The sequence below is a fragment of the Microcebus murinus genome, chromosome 14 (assembly GCF_040939455.1).
Source record: "Microcebus murinus isolate Inina chromosome 14, M.murinus_Inina_mat1.0, whole genome shotgun sequence".
Classification (NCBI taxonomy): Eukaryota; Metazoa; Chordata; class Mammalia; order Primates; family Cheirogaleidae; genus Microcebus; species Microcebus murinus.
Window position 1 is genome coordinate 73,861,796 of NC_134117.1, and position 19,091 is coordinate 73,880,886.

The following is a 19,091-nucleotide window of genomic DNA, read 5'->3' on the forward strand; positions in this document are numbered from 1 at the left end:
CATTATAGTCTGTCTCCTCAATTTCTCATGCTTTCCCCTTGAACACCTTTGTCTACTGGTTTTCTTTGCCATTTTAATTACTGTTTATTAGCTCAATTGCAACTATCCCATTTCCTACTGGAATATATGCCACTCCTATAAAATCCTCCATACTCCATATTCCATGTACTGTTCCTTGAGTTTATATCTTCATGTCCATCCATGTCAAAAGTTATATTTGTAAAATGATGAATAATTACATGTCTGCTCATTAACAGTTTTTTCCCCCTTTGCCACATTTTTTTCCCCAAAAAAACTAGAGAGGAAGAAAAGGAATTCTGATCTTGGGAGAATACTGAAACTAAAAAGCCAAATATGTAATAGGACTCTTTTATCTTAGTCCAATTCCATTAGAAAAGGGTTAAAATTCTTATGGTATGTTCATTTTTTTTTAACTTCTAGAAGACTGCATTACCTGAGAAAAAAGAATGCAGGAAAACTAAGATAAACATTTGCAGCAATTTTAATCAACAACAAAATACTGACTTCAGAGAAAGTTGATGCTTTAGGAAAATCATTTAATATGGACAAAGACCTTGTTTCTTCAAGAGAAATGCCCTATAAACATACTTTCATGGAATGAGTTTGAAAAATATTTCAGTATCAATTGGTAGTAATAGAAAGTCTTCAAGAAAGAAGCCTGATGTGTTAAATGTATATGAGAAATTACTTTACATTAAACAAGAAAAAGTCATACTCAAGATAATTCTAATGAAAATAATCAAAATGAGAAAGTCTCTGGCCATAATAATGACATTATTCAGTACCTAAATAGTCAAACTTTAGAGCAAACTTTTGAATATAATAAAAGTGTAAAAGCCTTTTAAAAAAAGGATCATAATAATTTCACATAGTCAACTGTACACAGAAGAGAAATTCTGCGAATATAATGGAAATGGGAAAACTTTTTGAGTAAAGTCATCTCACTTGAAATGTCATGGGAATGAAACAATATGGAAACAGTCAAATTGAGAATAATTTTGCCCCACTTGTGGGTTCGTTAAAACCATCATCTGTGTTTTGTTTCACTCAATTATTTGTTTATACTGTGGTAAACATGATATTTTAATTACTGTGACCTTAATTATTTTATAATATATTACACAGTATATTAGAATTCTTAGTTAGAATTTATTTGACAGCCACCCCCTTCTTGCAGCAGTGGAATTTTTAAAATTCTCATTCAATTTTCATTTAATTTAGTTTCGGGTTCCCACCACGGTACAACCAGAATATCAGCTTGCTGGAGCCATTCCAGTGAGGAGACCAGGAGACAGAGCCCAGTGGCTCCAGGCTCAGGGTACAATCCTCTCTCCCACCATTCACTTCTCTTACCACATTGTCTAGTGAAGACAGCTCTCTGGGCTGTGGTAATAAATCCCTTCTTTCCCTGATGGGGTCTCCTTCTTCCTTCTTATCAAGTCTCCATATTTTATTCAGCAAACAGAAGTCTCATTTGGACTCCTGGGAGGAGTCAGACTTTCTGTCCACTCTAAAAACACCTTCTTCAGTATGTTGTGGGAAGATGTATTAGTTTACTAGAACTGCCATAACAAAGTACCTCACAGACTTGGTGGCTAAACAAAGAGAAATTTATTGTGTACAGTATGGAGGCTGAAGGTCTAAGATCAAGGAGCAGGGCCGGTTTCTCCAGAGGCTTCTCAGTTTGTAGATGGTGTCTTCTCCCTGTGTCTGTCACATGGTTTTCTCTCTGTATGTCCTAATCTTATGAAAACATCAGTCATATTGGATTAGGATCTTATTTTAACTTAATTATATCTTTAAAGGCCCTATCATGTTCTGACAGAGGACTTCAACATATGAATTTTGAGGGGACACAACTCAGCTGATGGCAGGGGGAGAGGGATCTGTTTGCAGAGGGCTACTACAATGGTGTGTGGAAAACTTTTGCTTGATGATTTGGTATTTGCCTAATCCCACCTGCTTGCCTTATGTGCTGGCTGACTGAATGACTAATATTCTAACCAAATGCCTGCCTGGCTCTGACCAACTAACTTGTAAAAACTAGACCACTTCAGACTTCCCTGAGTACCTGCATAACAATGTGACTAAATCACTACCATTAATCCTCTCTCTGGCTTCTAGACCATAATGGCAGGCAGCTGGCTATATGTAGCTAATTCAGTTGGAGGTGAATGTGGCTGGTGACTCTACTCTATCAAGCTCAGGCTGTGGCTGGGTGACTCGACTCTATCAAGCTCAGGCTGCTCTGTAGTGCGTATGCTCCAGGCCCTGTACCTCCCTTGAAGAACAGTCACAGATTCCACAAGCAGGTACCCAGGAAACTGACATCTTGTCTCCAGGACAGTTGCTAAGCTGGTGCCCACTAATGAGATGCATGAGGTTCATGAATTTCACTGAATGTCTAAGCAAAATATGTCAATAGTGTTAGGGTAGAAATTCACAATATGGGATGAGAAAGAATTGTTGACACAAAGATTAGGAAAGGTTTAGAGAAAAAAAAATATTTTACTTTCCAAGGAGAAAGGGCACAAAAGAAATAAGTGCCAGTGTTGAGGATAATGGGATTTTTATTGGGATAAAGGATAGAGTGATTATTATTGCAAACTAATAATAGGAGAAAGCTAATTTTTTTGTGTGTTTATTTTCCCTCTGACAGGCTGGCTTTATCAGTCTCCTTGGAATGTAGTCTGGTGGGAACAGGGGAAGGGTTATACTCCTTCTATCTGCTCAGTTCAAGTGCGGTAAAAACAAACTCTTAAAGACCACAAGTTAAGGCGCAGGTGGTTAATCAAACAAAGGGGCAGTTATGTGCTGTGATCTTTGTCTCTTTTTTCTATTAGATAGTTTATTCTTCTGTTAGTTTATTAGTAATGCCATCCTTTCAAATAGTTAAGAAGTTTCATATTCCTGAAGAGACAGTTCACAGCATACATCAGATTCTCATGCTTTGTCCCTGTCCCCACAAAAAAGAGCCACTTATCAAAGGAGATTTGAATTCTAACCTATCCACAAACCTCATTCTTTGATTTGGAAAGTGACAAGATAGATTTTCTCTTGGAGCTCCATCTGGAGTCTGTGCTCCATGTACCTTAGGGTGTCATCAGTGCCCACAACTGTGTGGCAGGCTTCCGGAGAGAGGTCCCAGGGGACCTGCCTTCTTGCCTGGGGGGTCCCTCAGTACAGGACAGCAGAGCCTTCTCTCCCAGCTCAGGGAAGGGGCACTGGACTGAGAAATACGTCTCAAGCATTTTGGAGAGAGAGCAAGATATCACAGAAAGATAACTTACATTTGGCAAATTTCAGTCCCATACCCATCCCAGAACTTCTTGGGAAGCTTGGAAGTGCTGAGTGAGCTGAGAACTGGAAAGGAGAGAATAGTGGAGAAGAAAGAGGAGTATGTTAGAAAAAGCAGGGGTTTTGAACACCTAGCACTGTTCCCTTGAATCCTTTTGGCTAGTTCTTTCCCAGACCTTGGGTAGTTTCTTCACATATGTGCTTATCATCTCTGGAGCTTCCTCCTTGTCCAGCTTCCTCCTCTCCAGTACTTGGTCTCTCCTGATCCCAGGTCCCCTTCCTTTACTCAGGGGCAGTGCCAGGTTCTACCTGGGGCTCCCCTCCCTATTCCATGGCCTAGAAAGTCTCAGGTAGTGAGCTGGAGCAACTGTGGGCTCACCTCACTTGATTCTCATCTCTCAGGGAACACTGTCCTTCAACTTCCTGATGTCCATGGTCTGTTGAATCATCATTTCCTGTATTTTGTCTGCTGTTTTAGTTCTTCCAGATGGGAGGATAAATTTGGTTTTTATTATCCCATCTTGGCTAAGAGCAGAAGTCTCATTGATATTCATATTTGTCACAAAACAATAGAAGTAAAGGGATGTAGCTTGATCATTGGATTTTGCTTGACTGTACTGCCATACACCTTGACCCTGTTGCTCCTGCCACTGGAACTTTCAGGAGCTGGTATTTGTGGCATTTCTAGGGCCACCACAGTCCCTCATACCCTCTAGTCCATCTTCTAAGCCTGCAAGTCCTCTGAGGCTCCACTGCTGTGATCATGGGAATGAGGTAGATGGCAGCATCCAGTGTGTCTCTTTCAACTGGGGGTGGGGGAATAGGTCAGTAAGGTGTGACCAGAATCCTGGTCAGAGGGGCTAGTCCTGCTGGAAGTGTAGATGGCCTTGCCAGGGATATGAGGCCTGCAGTTCCCTGATTTAAGGGAGTTGGGAGGCAATGGCTGCTATCCCCTGGACCTGGACCTGTCATTAATAACTTTGCTGTTAGTTTCCCACCTGTCATAGTTATCCCCCACCCCGGACGAAGAGTTATAATCACAAGCACATTCTGCAACTCCATAGCTAAGTCATCCCTCTTCCTCCTACAGGGAGCCCAAGCAGTGGAGAGCTTCCAAGCTTCCAAGTACATACTCAGGTTGCTTTAGCTCCGGACACTGATACAGACATGGCTGGCACCTGAGTGGGCCTAGAACACATTCCATGTGACAGAAAAGATGGTCCATGAATCAGGGATCCCAATTGGAGTCACAGGTTGAGGTGTAGCCAGGGTTCATGAGATTTAAATTCCAGGTCTCTTCATAGCTGCTTGGATCAGCCTTTATATCCCAGAAGTTGTCCCTGTGAAGCAATGAATAGGGCCTCAATTAGGGCCTGGGGTACCAGTCCTGGTTTGCCAATGACTGCTCTGTGATCTCACTTTGCCTTTTTGGGCTCAGATTTCTCCTATGTACAACAATGTGAGTTAATATTTGTGATGTTAATTTTATGTGTTAGCTTGCTCAGAGTGCCCAGATATTTGGTCAGACATTCTGCATGATAAATGTTTGAGGTGAGGGGTATACTAATTACCCTGATTTGATGATTACACATTTTATATACATATAAAAATATCTGTATGTATCCCATAAATATGTATAATTATCATGTGTCAACTAAAAATAAAAGGAAAAAGTGTAAAAAAAAATAAATGAGAGGGAATAAAATGAGCCTCCAAAGAGGACAAATGTCTACTCATATTATGAATTAAAGTCACAATAAAAATGAACAGGTGTGATGGCTAATTTTATGTGCAAACTTGACTGGGCCAGAGGTGCCCAGGTTATCAATTCTGGGTATGTCTGTGAGGTTGTTTCCAGATAAGGTTAGCATTTAAATAAATGGACTCATAAAGTAGACTGCCCTCCACAACATGGATGGGTGTCATCCAATCCATTGAAGGCCTGGATAGAACACAGGGCAGAAGAAGGAGTTATTCACCCACATCTTCTGCCTCACTGTTGAGCTGGGGCATCTCATCTCATCTTCTCCTGCCCTCAGACTGGAATTTACACCATTGGCTCCCCTGGTTCTCAGGCCTTTGGACTCAGAATTATACCACTGGCTTCCCTCCATCTCCAGCTTACAGATGGTAGATTGTGGGACTTTTCAGCCTCCATACTCATGTGAACCAATTCCTCATAATAAATCAGCCTCTCTCTCTCTCTTTCTCTCTCTTCCCCTCCCTTCCTCCTTCCCTCCTATTGGTTCTGTTTCTCTGGAGAACCCTGAATAATACAGTCTGAATACACATTTTCACAAGCCCATACCATAGATATATATTATCCTTCTTTATAGTCTTTTCAAATCTTAAATTTAAAAATATTTTATTTATTTATAATTCCCACATCTGTAAACAATGTGTATGTCCCTGGACTGGGGAATGGATAAGCAATCTGTGGTAAGTCCATACCATGGAATAGGACTCACCAATAAAAACAAACAGGGGTATTGATACACAAAACAACATAGAAGGCTGGGCGTGGTGGCTCACACCTGTAATCCTAGCACTCTGGGAGGCTGAGGTGGGCAGATTGCTCAAGGTCAGGAGTTCAAAACCAGCCTGAGCAAGAGCGAGACCCATCCCTACTAAAAGTAGAAAGAAATTAATTGGCCAACTAAAAAATATATATATAAAAAAATTAGCTGAGCATGGTGGCGCATGCCTATAGTCCCAGCTACTTGGGAGGCTGAGGCAGGAGGATCGCTTGAGCCCAGGAGTTTGAGGTTGCTGTGAGCTAGGCTGAGGCCACGGCAGTCTAGCCCAGGCAACAGAGTGAGACTCTGTCTCAAAAAAAAAAAAGGGAAGAATTTCAATTACATTGTGTTAAATAAAAGATATCAGATTCAAAGACTATATACTGTATGATTCCATTTATGACATTCTACAAAAGGTAAACCTATAAGCAAGAAGAATAGATAGTGATTGCAAGAGGTTAAGAGTGGTGAGAGAATTTGACTTTAAAAGGGTAGCATGAATTTTTTTCTTTTTTTGCAGTGATGAAACAGTTCTGCATTTTGACTGTGGTGGTGGTGGTTACACAAATCTATGCATTTGTCAAAGTTCATAAAGCTGTGCACTAAAGTGATTTTTTCTGTACATAAATTTACATATCAATAAATGGTATTTTACATGTTTTTACTTAAATATTTGCATTTCTTTCAAGTTCCAAGTTTTAAAAAATTTACTGGAATGAAGTAAGTTTACTGATTATTTTTTCTATTATAAAATTTATGAGATATTAAATTTATGGTTTGTCTTTGGCATCACATCTCAATTTTTTAAATTTATACTAGCTTTAGTGGTTTAAACGTTTTGAACCTTGAATCCATGTGAAGTTTTATCTGTGTTATCTACATAGATAACCATCTCTATATTTCAGATTAGAACATGCTATTGGGAATACTCCATTCTGTCCCTCATTGTTTTGAAATGCTACATTTTTTATTTATTAAAAAAACCACTCTTAATTATTACTCTTAGTTCCAAGAAACAGGTGCCAAACTAATTTGAAAAACAGAGCAAGATTTTAAAACATATGCTGGCTATTAATTTAGGTTTTTATTTATTCCAGATGAAGTTAAGAATGCTTTTTTAAAAAAGTGCACAATACACTAAAGACAAAAGGGAAAAAAAATACATGCAAAAATTTATTTAGATTGTTTTTGGAATTTTGTCAAAGAACAGTCTACCTGTTAGAAAGTGTATTATCTCCATTTATTCAAGTAATTTTAATGTCACAGCGGAAAGTATATTCATTTTCTTCTTCTGCATTGTGTCTAATTTCTGATCGATCTACAGTTTACATTTATTGCTTTAGTGATTTTGATGAACTAGCTTTCTCCCTCCTCCTTTTTTTCCTGAGAATCCTTGATGGTGTCAAATAACTAGTTTTTTATTGTAAGGATGGGATCTATATCCCAGTATTTAAAAAGAGAAATTGACACGCAGCTCTCCTTTCCTCCATGCATCTCTGTCTAAACTGCACCCTGGCCACACACAGGACTCCCCTATAGCCACCACGTTTTCGGGGTGCGGATTAGCGCCGCCCACGCACCACCGGCCCCCCCCGTCCCTCCCCCCCCCCGTCCCCCGTCCCCCCCCCACCATTGCCCCGTCCCCCTCAGGGCCACAGTGGGCCGTTCGGAAAGGCCGGCGGCGCAGACTCAGGGGAAAGGTATTTCCGGGGCACGCGGGTTCTGCGCATGCCTCACTTGTCCGCTACTTCTGCGCTTCCGCTTTTCTTCCTGTTTTGCTCAGGCTTCGGGTGGGAGGAGGTCCCGGGTCGCCGCGTTTAGGCGGTCTTCTAAGGCCAGCGCCGGTGCAACAACACGGGGGAGCAGCGGGTGAGTCCCTGGAGGGCTGGGCGAGGACCCACAGGCCATGTGCAGCACGGGAGGCGGGCCGTACCAGCGGTGGGGAGGAGCCCGCAGACCCCGTGTGGGTACCGGGGCGGTGAAAGGGCGGCTGGCGCTGAGCCTGGCGCGGTCGGTGCAGCCCTGTTTGTGGGGCCCTGGGAAGAAAGCACGTGTCTGCACCGCGGGAGGGGCGGTGCTGCGGGGAGCGCACGTGCACGTGCGTGGGGGGGCCGTGGGGCGTGGCCTGGGGATTGGGGCTCCCCAGACCTGGCCTTCCTGGACAGACAGACAGTGGTCCGTGCTGTGGTTCTCTGTCATCCTTTGTAGGTTTTGAACTCTCTCCAGCCATGGCCATCACTGCATCCTGATATATGCTGTTAGTCTGCCCTGACTTGCGCTAGCATTCGGGAAGGATCTTAGGAGTTATTAATATCTGATTTTGTCTTGTTTGATGGAAGAAGAGTTTTTTTTTTTTTCCGTGAAGGATAGTAAGTTGTTCAGGATCATGATTTGTTAGTAGGGAAGACTAAAATCTTATCTCCTGACTCCCAAGCCAGTACTGGCTACTTTTCCACAGAAGTCAAAACAAGTTTGTTATCAAACATCGTTTTGAGAAATAGCAACAGAGTTAGGTAAAGAAATTAAAACAGATTTTTTTTTCCCCTTGAAGCACTGTTTATTATGGCTTTCTGTGGAATCCCTAACCAGAGGTTAAGTAACATTACTATGAAAATTGATAGCTACAGCAATTTTAGTGATTTAGTGTTTCTTTTTAATAAAGAGAATAAAATAAATAAAAACACTAATTTTAGTTAGTGTTTCTTTTTAATAAAGAATACATTTAATATGTATTCTCAACTGTTTTAACCAATACTGTTATTTTAAATTTTTTGTGAACACCAAGGGAGATTTAATCTGTTGAAATCCTTGGGAAGCAAATATTTACATTCATCCTGTGAAAAATTTTGTGCCCAAGAGCTCTATGATTATGTTAGAGTTATGTTAGGTGGTTGTTCACCATTCCCCCTGCCCATGCCAAGGAGTCAGAAGGTCATTGCCATTCTCCCCCAGGGAGTATTTTATCCAGTGGGTGTGTATAGCTTTTTAGGGCAGAATAATTCAGGTGATACCAGGCAGGCCATATCTTTCATGACCCTCTTCCTCCTTTTGTAACCTAGCTGTCAGTATTTTCAAAGTTGTCTACATCTTCCGAAGGACAATACAAAATGAACAAGGTAAGGTGTTTATTTATTCCCCACTTTATGTTACAGTGGACTTTGTTAGATTTGTAAGTGTCATATATTAAGAGGTGGAGTAAGTAATAGATAAAAGTTGAACTTCCTAGAAAATATAAAGTAACAAATAATAGCAGGGACAAGTTGACATTTCGTTACATATTGATTATATGATCTCAGACTCACTAAGTTGAGCTGCAAATATGTCTCTGATCTTTCTGACAGCCATGGCACAAAGGAAGACACTGTACTTTGGGACAGACTGATTCCTTTGAAGACACAAAGACTTCCTGGAAGATATCTTTATTGGTCATGAAATAGGGACACATAGTGTATAACCTTCCATATATAGCTCTGAAATGAATGCCTCAGTCTGTACCTCAGTAGGAGTTGAAGATTTTGGGACATGGTTCAGGTATAAATTTTCTGATGGTTTTGTTCCTAGCATAAAACCTGGTGTGTTTGGAGGAATAAATGGCCTGTGTACTTGTAACAAAAACTCATCATAACTATTTTATCTTATCCAGGCTGTATGCAGCCTGCAATTTACATTCTATGGTAAATGTTTCTGAGCTTCTCAGTCTCATCTCATTCTTACAGTACACCATCTTGGTTCTTCCCTTGGAAGAATTTCTTGGAATCTATCTGGGTAAAAGTTACTGTTCAAAGGAAAAGAAGCCAAACTGTGTAAAGTAATTTTAAAGAGATTTATTCTGAGCCAAATTTGAGGACCATGACCTGGAGCCACACCCAAGAAGCCTTGAGCAAGTGGACATGTAGTGGTTGGGTTATAGTTTAGTTTTATACATTTCAGGGACTCAGGGATTCCAGGTAAAGTCATAAATTAATTCATGGGAGGCTTACATTGGTTTGGCCTGAAAAGGTGGGCCATCTCTGCAGTGGGGGCTTTATAGGTTATAGGTGGGTTTAAAGACTCTTTGACTTATAATTGGTTAAAGACTTGAAGCTTTGTCTAAAGGCTTGGAATGTTTTAAGTTAAGGAGACAAGCTACCAGACACATTTGCTGTGTAAATTGAGAACCTAAAGGTTTGTCTTGCATAGCCTTAGGCCTCTTAATGAGTTACAAAGGATATCTCCAAGTAGGTAGGGGGGGCATGATGAGGCATGTCTGACCTCCATCCTCCTGGTGGGCAATTTAGTTTTATGATATCCCCTTGGACAAGAGGGGGCCCATTTAGTCAGCCGGTTGGGGAAGAGCCTTAAGATTTTATTTTATTTTTTATTTTTTGGTTTTGATCCTTTATTTTTTTTTTTTCGGCATATTATGGGGGTACAGATTTTAAGGTTTCAATAAATGCCCATTTCCCCTCCTCCCCCACAAGTCTGAGTCTCCATCATGACCATCCCCCAGATGGTGCACATCTCACTCATTATGTATGGATATATCCGCCCCCCTCCCCCCTCCCCCCTGCCCAAGACCCTATTACTGTAGTACCTATGTGACCACTTAGGTGCTGTTCAGTTAATACCAATTTGCTGGTGAGTATATGTGGTGCTTGTTTTTCCATTCTTGGGAAACTTCACTTAATAGTATGGGTGCCAGCTCTAACCAGGGAAATATAAGATGTGCTATGTCACCATTGTTTCTTAGAGCTGAATAGTACTCCATGGTATACATATACCACATTTTATTAATCCATTCTTGGATTGATGGACACTTGGGCTGTTTCCACAGCCTTGCAATTATGAATTGTGCTGCTATAAACATTCGAGTGCAGGTGTCTTTTTTGTAGAGTGTCATTGGATCTTTTGGGTAGATGCCCAGTAGTGGGATTGCTGGATCAAATGGTAGAATCACTTGTATCGCTTTAATATATCTCCATATTGCTTTCCACAGAGGTTGAACTAGTTTGCAATCCCACCAGCAGTGTAGGAGTGTTCCTCTCTCTCCGCAACCACACCAGCATTTATTGTTTGGAGATTTTTTGATAAAGGCCATTCTCACTGGGGTTAAGTGATATCTCATTGTGGTTTTGATTTGCATTTCCGTAATGATTAGAGATGTTGAGCATTTTTTCATATGTTTGTTGGCCATTCTTCTGTCTTTTTTAGAAAAGTTTCTGTTCAAGTCCTTTGCCCACTTTTTAATGGGGTTATTTGATTTTTTCTTCCTGATTTTTGTGAGTTCTAAGTATATTCTAGTTATCAGTCCCTTATCGGATGCATAGGATGCAAAATTTTTCTCCCATTCTGTAGGTTGTCTGTTTACTTTCATGACTATTTCTTTGGCTGTTCAGAAGCTTTGTAGTTTGATCATGTCCCATTTATTTATTTTTGTTGCTGCTGTGATTGCCTTTGGGGACGTCTTCATAAACTCTTTGCCCAGGCCGATGTCTAGGAGAGTGTTTCCAACTTTTTCCTCTAGAGTTCTAATAGTTTCATACCTTAGGTTTAAGTCTGTTATCCAGCGTGAGTTGATTTTTGTGAGAGGTGAAATGTGGGGTCCTGTTTTTGCCTTCTACAGGTGGCTATCCAGTTTTCCCAGCACCATTTATTGAAAAGGGATTCTTTTCCCCAGCGTATATTTTTGTCTGCTTTGTCAAAGATTAGATGGCTATATGAGGATGGTTTTATAACAGGATTCTCACGTCTGTTCCACTGGTCAATATTCCTATTTTTGTGCCAATACCGTATTGATTTGATTACTACAGCTTTGTAGTATAGTTTGATATCTGGCATATTAATGCCTCCCATTTTGTTTTTGTTGCCTAGAATTGCTCTTGATATTTGGGGTCTTCTTTGATTCCATACGAAGCGTAAAATTATTTTTTCTATATCTGTGAAGAACACTGATGGGATTTTAATAGGTATTGCATTGAATCTGTAGATCAGTTTGGGTAGTATAGACATTTTAATGATGTTGAGTCTGCCGATCCAGGAGCATGGAATGGATTTCCATCTGTTTACATCCTCTGCTATTTCCTTCCTCGGTGTTTCATAGTTCTCCCTGTAGAGGTCTTTTACGTCCTTTGTTAAGTATATTCCTAGGTACTTTAATTTCTTTGTTGCTATTGTGAAGGGAATTGAGTCTTTGACTTGGTTCTCAATTAGATTGTTGTTGGCGTATGTGAATGCCTCTGATTTCTGTGTATTGATTTTGTATCCTGAGACTTTACTAAATTCATGGATCAGTTCCAGGAGTTTCTTGGTTGAATCTTTGGGGTTTTCTAGATACAATATCATATCATCAGCAAACAGTGAAAGTTTGATCTCTTCTGTCCCTATTTGGATACCTTTGATTCCATTTTCCTGGCTGATTGCTGTAGCCAAGACTTCCAGCACTATGTTGAACAGAAGTGGAGATAGTGGGCAGCCTTGTCTGGTTCCAGTTCTAAGTGGGAATGATTTCAGTTTTTCCCCATTCAGTATGATGTTGGCTATGGGTCTGTCATATATGGCTTGTATCATTTTTAGGTATGTCCTTTCTATGCCTATTTTCTTAAGTGTTCGTATCATGAAAGGGTGTTGAATTTTGTCAAAAGCTTTTTCTGCATCTATTGAAAGAATCATGTAGCCTTTGTTTTTGCTTCTGTTTATGTGGTGAATTGCATTTATAGATTTACATATGTTGAACCATCCCTGCATCCCTGGGATGAAGCCCACTTGGTCGTGGTGCATTATTTTTTTGAGAAGCATCTGGATTCGGTTAGCTAAGATTTTGTTGAAAATTTTTGCATCTATATTCATTAGGGATATTGGTCTGTATTTTTCTTTTTTTGTTGCATCCTTTCCTGGTTTTGGTATCAGAGTAATATTCGCTTCATAAAAGGTGTTGAGGAGGTTTCCGTTCTTCTCGATGTTGTGGAATAGTTTCTGCAAGATAGGTACTAGTTCTTCTTTGTAAGTGTGGTAAAATTCGGGTGTGAAGCCATCTGGACCGACATTTTCTTTTTAGGGAGATTTTTAATTGCTGTTTCTATATCAGCTGTTGAGATTGGTCTGTTCAGGGAATCTATTTCTTCCTGGTTGAGCCTAGGGAGGCTGTGTGTTTCTAGAAATTTGTCCATTTCCTCCACATTTTCCATTTTGTGTGCATAAAGATTTTTGTAGTATTCATAAATTGTATCTTGGATCTCTTTGGGATCAGTTGTGATAACTCCTTTTTTATTCCTGATGGAGCTTATTAGAGATTTCTCTTTTCTGCTTTTCGTTAAGTTAGCCAGTGGTGTGTCAATTTTGTTTATTTTTTCAAAGAACTAACTTTTTGTTTTATTAATCTCCTGAATAGCTTCCCTGTTTTCAATTTCGTTTAGTTCTGATTTGATCTTGTTGATTTCACTTCTTCTGCTGGGTTTGGGGTTGGTCTGTTCTTCTTTTTCCAGCTCTTTGAGTCGTTTCATTAGATTGTCTATTTGTGATCTTCTTGTCTTTTTGTTATAGGCATTTATGGAGATAAACTTTCCTCTCAGAACTGCTTTAGCTGTGTCCCACAGGAGTTGATAACTTGTCTCTCCATTGTCATTTTCTTCATAGAATTTTTTTATTTCCGTCTTGATTTCTTCATTTATGATGCTATCATTTAGTAGGAGGTTGTTTAATATCCACGTTTTTGCGGAGAAATGTGAGTTTCTGTTAGGGTTGATTTCTACTCTTATTCCCTTGTGATCTGAGAAGGTACATGGTATGATTTCTATTTTTTTAAATTTCTTGAGATTTACTTTGTGTCCTAGGATATGGTCAGTCTTAGAGAATGTCCCGTGAGCTGATGAGAAGAACGTATATTCAGTGGATTTTGGGTAGAATGTTCTGTAAATGTCAGTCAGACACAGTTGTTCTAGAGTTTTGTTTAAGTCCATTATTTCTTTATTAATTTTCTGTTTGGAGGATCTGTCTCGTGCCCTCAGTGGGGTGTTGAAATCTCTGGTTATTATGGTGTTGCTATTAATCCATTTGCTTAGCTCCAGTAAGGTTTGCTTTATGAATCTGGGTGCACCTAAGTTGGGTGCATATATATTTAAAATTATTATCTCTTCTTGTTGAACTGTGCCCTTCACCATTATATAATGACCCTCTTTGTCTTTCACTACTTTTGTTGGTTTAAAAAGTAAATCGTCTGAAATTAGAACTGCCACACCAGCCTTCTTTTGGCTTCTATTTGCTTGGAATATTGATCTCCACCCTTTTATTTTTAGTCTATATGCATCCTTGCAGGTTAAATGTGTTTCCTGAAGACAGCATATACTTGGCCTGTATTTTCTTATCCATTCAGCCAGCCTATGTCTCTTGAGTGGAGAGTTTAAGCCATTCACATTTATTGAGAGAACTGATAGGTAAGGTAGATTACTGATCCTTCTGTTGGGTTGGATGTTGTTGCTATGATTTCTGTCTTGAGCCATTGTAATATCTGGCCTTTAATATCTTTGGGTTTTGGTTGTTTTTATATTCGTGGGTTATTATTATGATGTTCCGTGCATAACGCTGTTTTAAGTACTTCTTGTAGGGCTGGTCTTGTCTTGGTGAATTCTCTGAGCCTTTGCTTGTCTGAGAATGTTTTTATTTCTCCTTCATATACGAAGCTTAGTTTTGCAGGGAAGAAGATTCTAGGCGGGGCATTCTTTTGTTTCAAAAGAGTGAGAATGGGGCCCCAGTCTCTCCTTGCTTGTAAAGTCTCATTAGAGAAGTCTGATGTTACTCAAATTGGCTTTTCCTTGTATGTTACTTGCTTCTTTTGTCTTACAGCTCTTAGAAGGCCCTCTTTAGTTGATACTTTGGTCAGTCTGATGACTGCATGTCATGAAGTCTTCCTGTTTGCATTGAATCTCCAGGGGGTCCTCTGAGCTTCTTGAACTTGTATATCAAGATTTTGAGCAAGGCTTGTGAAATTTTCCTCTATTATATCTTCAAACAGCTTGTCTAACCCTTGAGTGTTGTCTTCTTCTCCTTCTGGTAACCGTATGACCCTCACGTTAGGTTTCTTCACATAATCCCACATCTCCTGTAGGCTTTGCTCTTTTCTCTTGTTTCTCTGCTCTATTTCTGTGACTGATTTATTTAGTTGGAGGGTGTTCTCTTCAAGCTCTGAGATTTTTTCTTCTGTTTGATCTACCCTGTTCTTGAGACTTTCCACTGTATTTTGTAGTTCCTTGAATTGATTCTTCATTTCCAGGAGTTTGGTTAAACTTTTTTTCATTGTGTCAGTTTCTTTTTCCATATCCTGGAGGCTTTTTGTGGTTTCTTTGTGTTGGTTATTGAGTTGTTGTTGCAGCTTGGTGACTGTTCTTGTGATCCACATACGAAATTCCTCTTCTGTCATATTGGTTGCATGATTTTGATTGGTGTCCATTTCTAGGGGGCTGGTGCACCTCTTTGGGGGTGTGTTTTTTATTTGGTTCTTCATATTTCCTGAGTTCTTTCGCTGATTTCTTCCCATGTCGATCAGTTGTTGTTTCTTTCCTTTAGGTTATTGTTTGGGTATTCACACACCTTGTTTAGTTTTATGAGGCGTTAGGTGGTGTCTGTGGGTGAGATTGGACCACTCCCTGTATATTGAGTCAGTGGGTGCCGTGAAAAGGCTGTGCAAGATGCCGTCCCTGTCAGTAGGTGTCGTTTGCTTGGAGGAACAGGCTATGCTGTTGATTTTGTGTCCTGTTATCAACTCTTGTTCTGGGCAGAGCTGGATTGGGTAAGCCTGCCCTCAGGCAGTTAGCAAGGGTCAAAGTTCTGTACTCTGCTTCCAGGAAAAGCTGTCCTGGAATGGACAGCTGGAATGGTCCTGCTCAGCCAGAAAGTCTGTGTGTGGGGGTGAGACTGTCTGAGACCCGCAGTCTGGAGCGGGCCTCGTTTCTTTCCACCCTCCCCAACTCCGCAGCTACTCCTGGGCCTCTGCCAGCAGGCCAGACCACAAGTCACCAGGCCTCCCTGGACTGTGATGCCGGCGGGGAGGTTCCCTGCACAGGAATGCCACCTGGGCTGGGCGCACGGCCTCCTCCTGGGAAGAAGGTTGCCCTCTAGGATGCTGATCCGCCCCTGGAGGCACAGACACCTCAGTAGGCTGTTCACGTATAACCGTTCTGTGCCCCGGGCAATGCTAGCCCTCAGTGCAGGGGATCTGGTCTGCAGGTCCGACCTCTGGGTCCCAGAGTTCAAACTGTATCCCCACCAGGGAGAGGAGTTCCGGTCTCAATTCACCCACAGGGAGCCCAAGCTGGATCTATGTCTCTCAGCCTCTGAGTCGGCACCGTTCTCCTGGGAACACCGTGCCAGCAGCACCTGGGAGAGCTGGCAGGTAGGGAGCTCGCAATCTGAGTTCCCCTGAGTCAGCTGTAGGGTCCCAAAAGGGAAGGTCCCGTTCCCTGGAGGTGCCTCTGGCTGGTGGCTGTATTGTCCCTCTGGGCAGCCGCGGGTAGGGTTGGCGGAGGGGAGGAGGAGGCAATATGGCACCCGCCGCGTGGCTCGGGTCTGTGCACACGGAAGTGCCCAGAGGAAGTTGGGAACCTGGTGCCACGTCTGTTACAGGCTCACCGCTGGCTGGCGGTGGCCGTCTCTGGGCTGGTGTCCACAGGTCTCTCCACCCGCTGGGGAGCCCACCAGGAGTCCCAAATGCAGGGGAGGGGAAACAGCAAATCCACCTGCCCTTGCCGCTGGTCTCCGGGCTGCTCTGGTGGTCTCAGCCTCCAGTTCTCCTCCGCAGCCTCCTCCTGTGGAGTCTCCCGGGTCTCAGGTACCCCTCCTTCTGGCCCTCGTCCTCTGTATGCTCGTCTTCTTGCTTCTTTTTTCTAATTTCTGCTAGAATCTGTCTTTCCTACAGAGACATTCTGTCTGTGTTTCTTGTCCGCCATCTTGCTCCCAAGATTTTATTTTAGTTCACATACCAATGACTAAATTGTAGTTGCATCCCTAGATTAACTGTTGCATTACCCTGCTGACTTTTCTCTCCTTGGAAAGTCTTTGTCGTCTTCTGATACCACTCTTCTCATGGCTCTTTCTTGGTGTCTTCCTCATTGTGTCCCGTAGTTCAGTGCCAAGTTTTCATCTTTGGTCTACTAGTCTTCTGATTTTACCTGTACATGTACATTGAAAAAACTGCATAGAAAGTTGAAAATATTGTTTATTTTTTGGGTGCTTTTAAAAATGTATAAGTTTTCTTAATGTGTATAATACACAATTTTTTACCTACTTCACCAATAATTTCAGATCTATCCATATGTATTTTATTTCTTTTAATGCTATGTAGTTTTCCATTGTGTGGCTACACTATATTCTAATTACCATATTTTATTTATTGACATATAAATGTGAGAATGGTGATGTAATTTTGGACCTATTGAATTGTATTTCTACATTTCTTAATTACTAATCTTTACTTTCCAAAATAAGGCCCACTTGTTCAAGAAGTATTACTCGTTTAATTTTCTGCACACTTTTGTCAGTATTTTTCCATTACCTTACCCATAATAATCTTTACCAGGTTTTATTTCTAACAGTATTTTTGTTTTTGCCCCTTTTTGGACTAATTTTATCACAGATAGCTATTTTATTAGTCTTTGAAGTGTGGACGGAAAAATCCAAGCCCTGAAATATTTGAAAGTTTATTCTGAGCCAAATTTGAGGACCATGACCTGGAGCCACTCTCAAGAAGCCTTGAGTAAGTGGGCTCACTGTGGCTCAGTTACAGTTCAGTTTTATACATTTTCAGAGAGACAGGGTTACAGGCAAAGTCACAAATCAATACATGAGAGGCATACATTGGTTTGGCCCAAAAAGGTGGGACATCTCGAAGTGGGGGACTTACAGGTTATAGGTGAGTTTAGAGATTCTTTGGCTGGCAATTGGCTGAGAGAGTTAGACTTTATCTAGGAGACCAGAAAGGATATGCTTACTTTAAGATAAGGGTATGAGCACTCTGGGAGGTCCAGACAGGAGGACATTTTAAATTTACAATAGGTGCCTGCTAGGATGCTTTAAGATGCTTTAAATTTAAGAATAGGCATCTGCTAGGATGCTTGAGTTAAGATATTTTAAATTTATGATAGGCATCTGCTAGGATGCTTGAGTTAAAACGGGAGCTTCTTATCTTTTAGGTGATGTTAATGCCGTACCAGAATCAGGTTGGGAAGTAAACCACCGCTTCATTTGGTTAACAAAAGCCGCTTAGTGGGAATTTACCATTTGTCAGCCTGACCCAGCCTCCTTAGGAAAGAGTTTTTAGCAAAAGAAAAAGATCAGAGTTCAGTCCTCAGAAGGAACCAACTTTTGCTTTCATTGTACTTATGTTTAAGTTTTGTTAACTTATACTTTTATTCCTCCAATTATTTTTGATAATAGGCTATTTTTTCTAACTTTTTCTTGTGGAAGATGAGTTAATTTTAAAGCATTTTTAGTATAAGCATTTAAAGTACCATTTGAGCTGTAAAATTCCAGTATTAATATGTAGTGTTTTTTTTTTTTTGTTCCTATACAAGTTCCAGGTTCCTTTTTGATACAGTTTTTGATCAACAAATTAAAATGTATTTTAATTTTTAATCTTATTTCTGTATGTGTGGCAGATGTATGGAAAAGCCCACAAATCTTAAGTGTAGAAATCAATGAATCATTAATATTACAAATCTAAGGCCCACAAAACTCATACACAGGTCAAAACAAACATTACCAGCACTCCTGAAGCTTCCCTGTGTCCCTCTCACAATCCTGATATCTCCCTGCTCATTCATTCACTTACATATAGTCTCTGGCTTCTGGGACAGAGTTGAGTACTGTGTTTCCCTGAAAATAAGACAGGGTCTTATATTTATTTTTCCTCAAGAAGACACCCTAGGGCTTATTTTCAGGGGATGTGTTATTTTTTTAAGTACGGTACAACAATCTATATTTATTCAAATATAGTTAAGTCGTCGTCTTCTGGAACATCATCATAACTCTCCAAACCCCGAATTCCATCCTGAATTTCTTGCAGCTCTATTTCCTTTAGAACCATTGGCCCCGATCTCTCATGTGGAGCAATAGAGCTGTCATGGGGCAGATGAAGAAGGGCTGCTCGTCTTCTTGACTGCTCCACGAGGAAATGCATGGGTTGTGCAGATGCTCTGCATAGCCACGCCCTTCACTAGGTCTTATTTTTGGGGTAGGGCTTATATTGCCCAAATGCTTAGAAATCCTGCTAGGGCTTATTTTATGGGTAGG

At 40.8% G+C, this 19,091-nt stretch overlaps 1 protein-coding gene and 1 long non-coding RNA gene across 3 annotated transcripts in view; one reads left to right on the forward strand and one right to left on the reverse strand.

Annotated features, from left to right (window-relative positions):
• Window positions 1-1,633: 1,633 nt before the first annotated feature.
• LOC105878992 (uncharacterized) lies at window positions 1,634-4,643 on the reverse strand. The gene is made up of 3 exons (XR_012922998.1): window positions 4,452-4,643; window positions 3,312-3,384; window positions 1,634-1,759 (listed from the first exon to the last, which is right to left on the reverse strand). It is a non-coding gene; the product is annotated as an uncharacterized LOC105878992 (long non-coding RNA).
• Window positions 4,644-7,571: 2,928 nt separating this feature from the next.
• LOC105879014 (uncharacterized) overlaps window positions 7,572-19,091 on the forward strand; it is a 56,706-nt gene continuing 45,186 nt past the window's right edge. For both annotated transcript variants that reach the window (XM_012778961.3, XM_012778967.3), the window contains exons 1-2: window positions 7,572-7,703; window positions 8,894-8,950. In XM_012778961.3, the coding sequence (XP_012634415.2) occupies window positions 8,942-8,950 (9 nt within the window). In that variant the 5' untranslated portion in view covers window positions 7,572-7,703; window positions 8,894-8,941. The remainder of the gene's footprint in view (window positions 7,704-8,893; window positions 8,951-19,091) is intronic.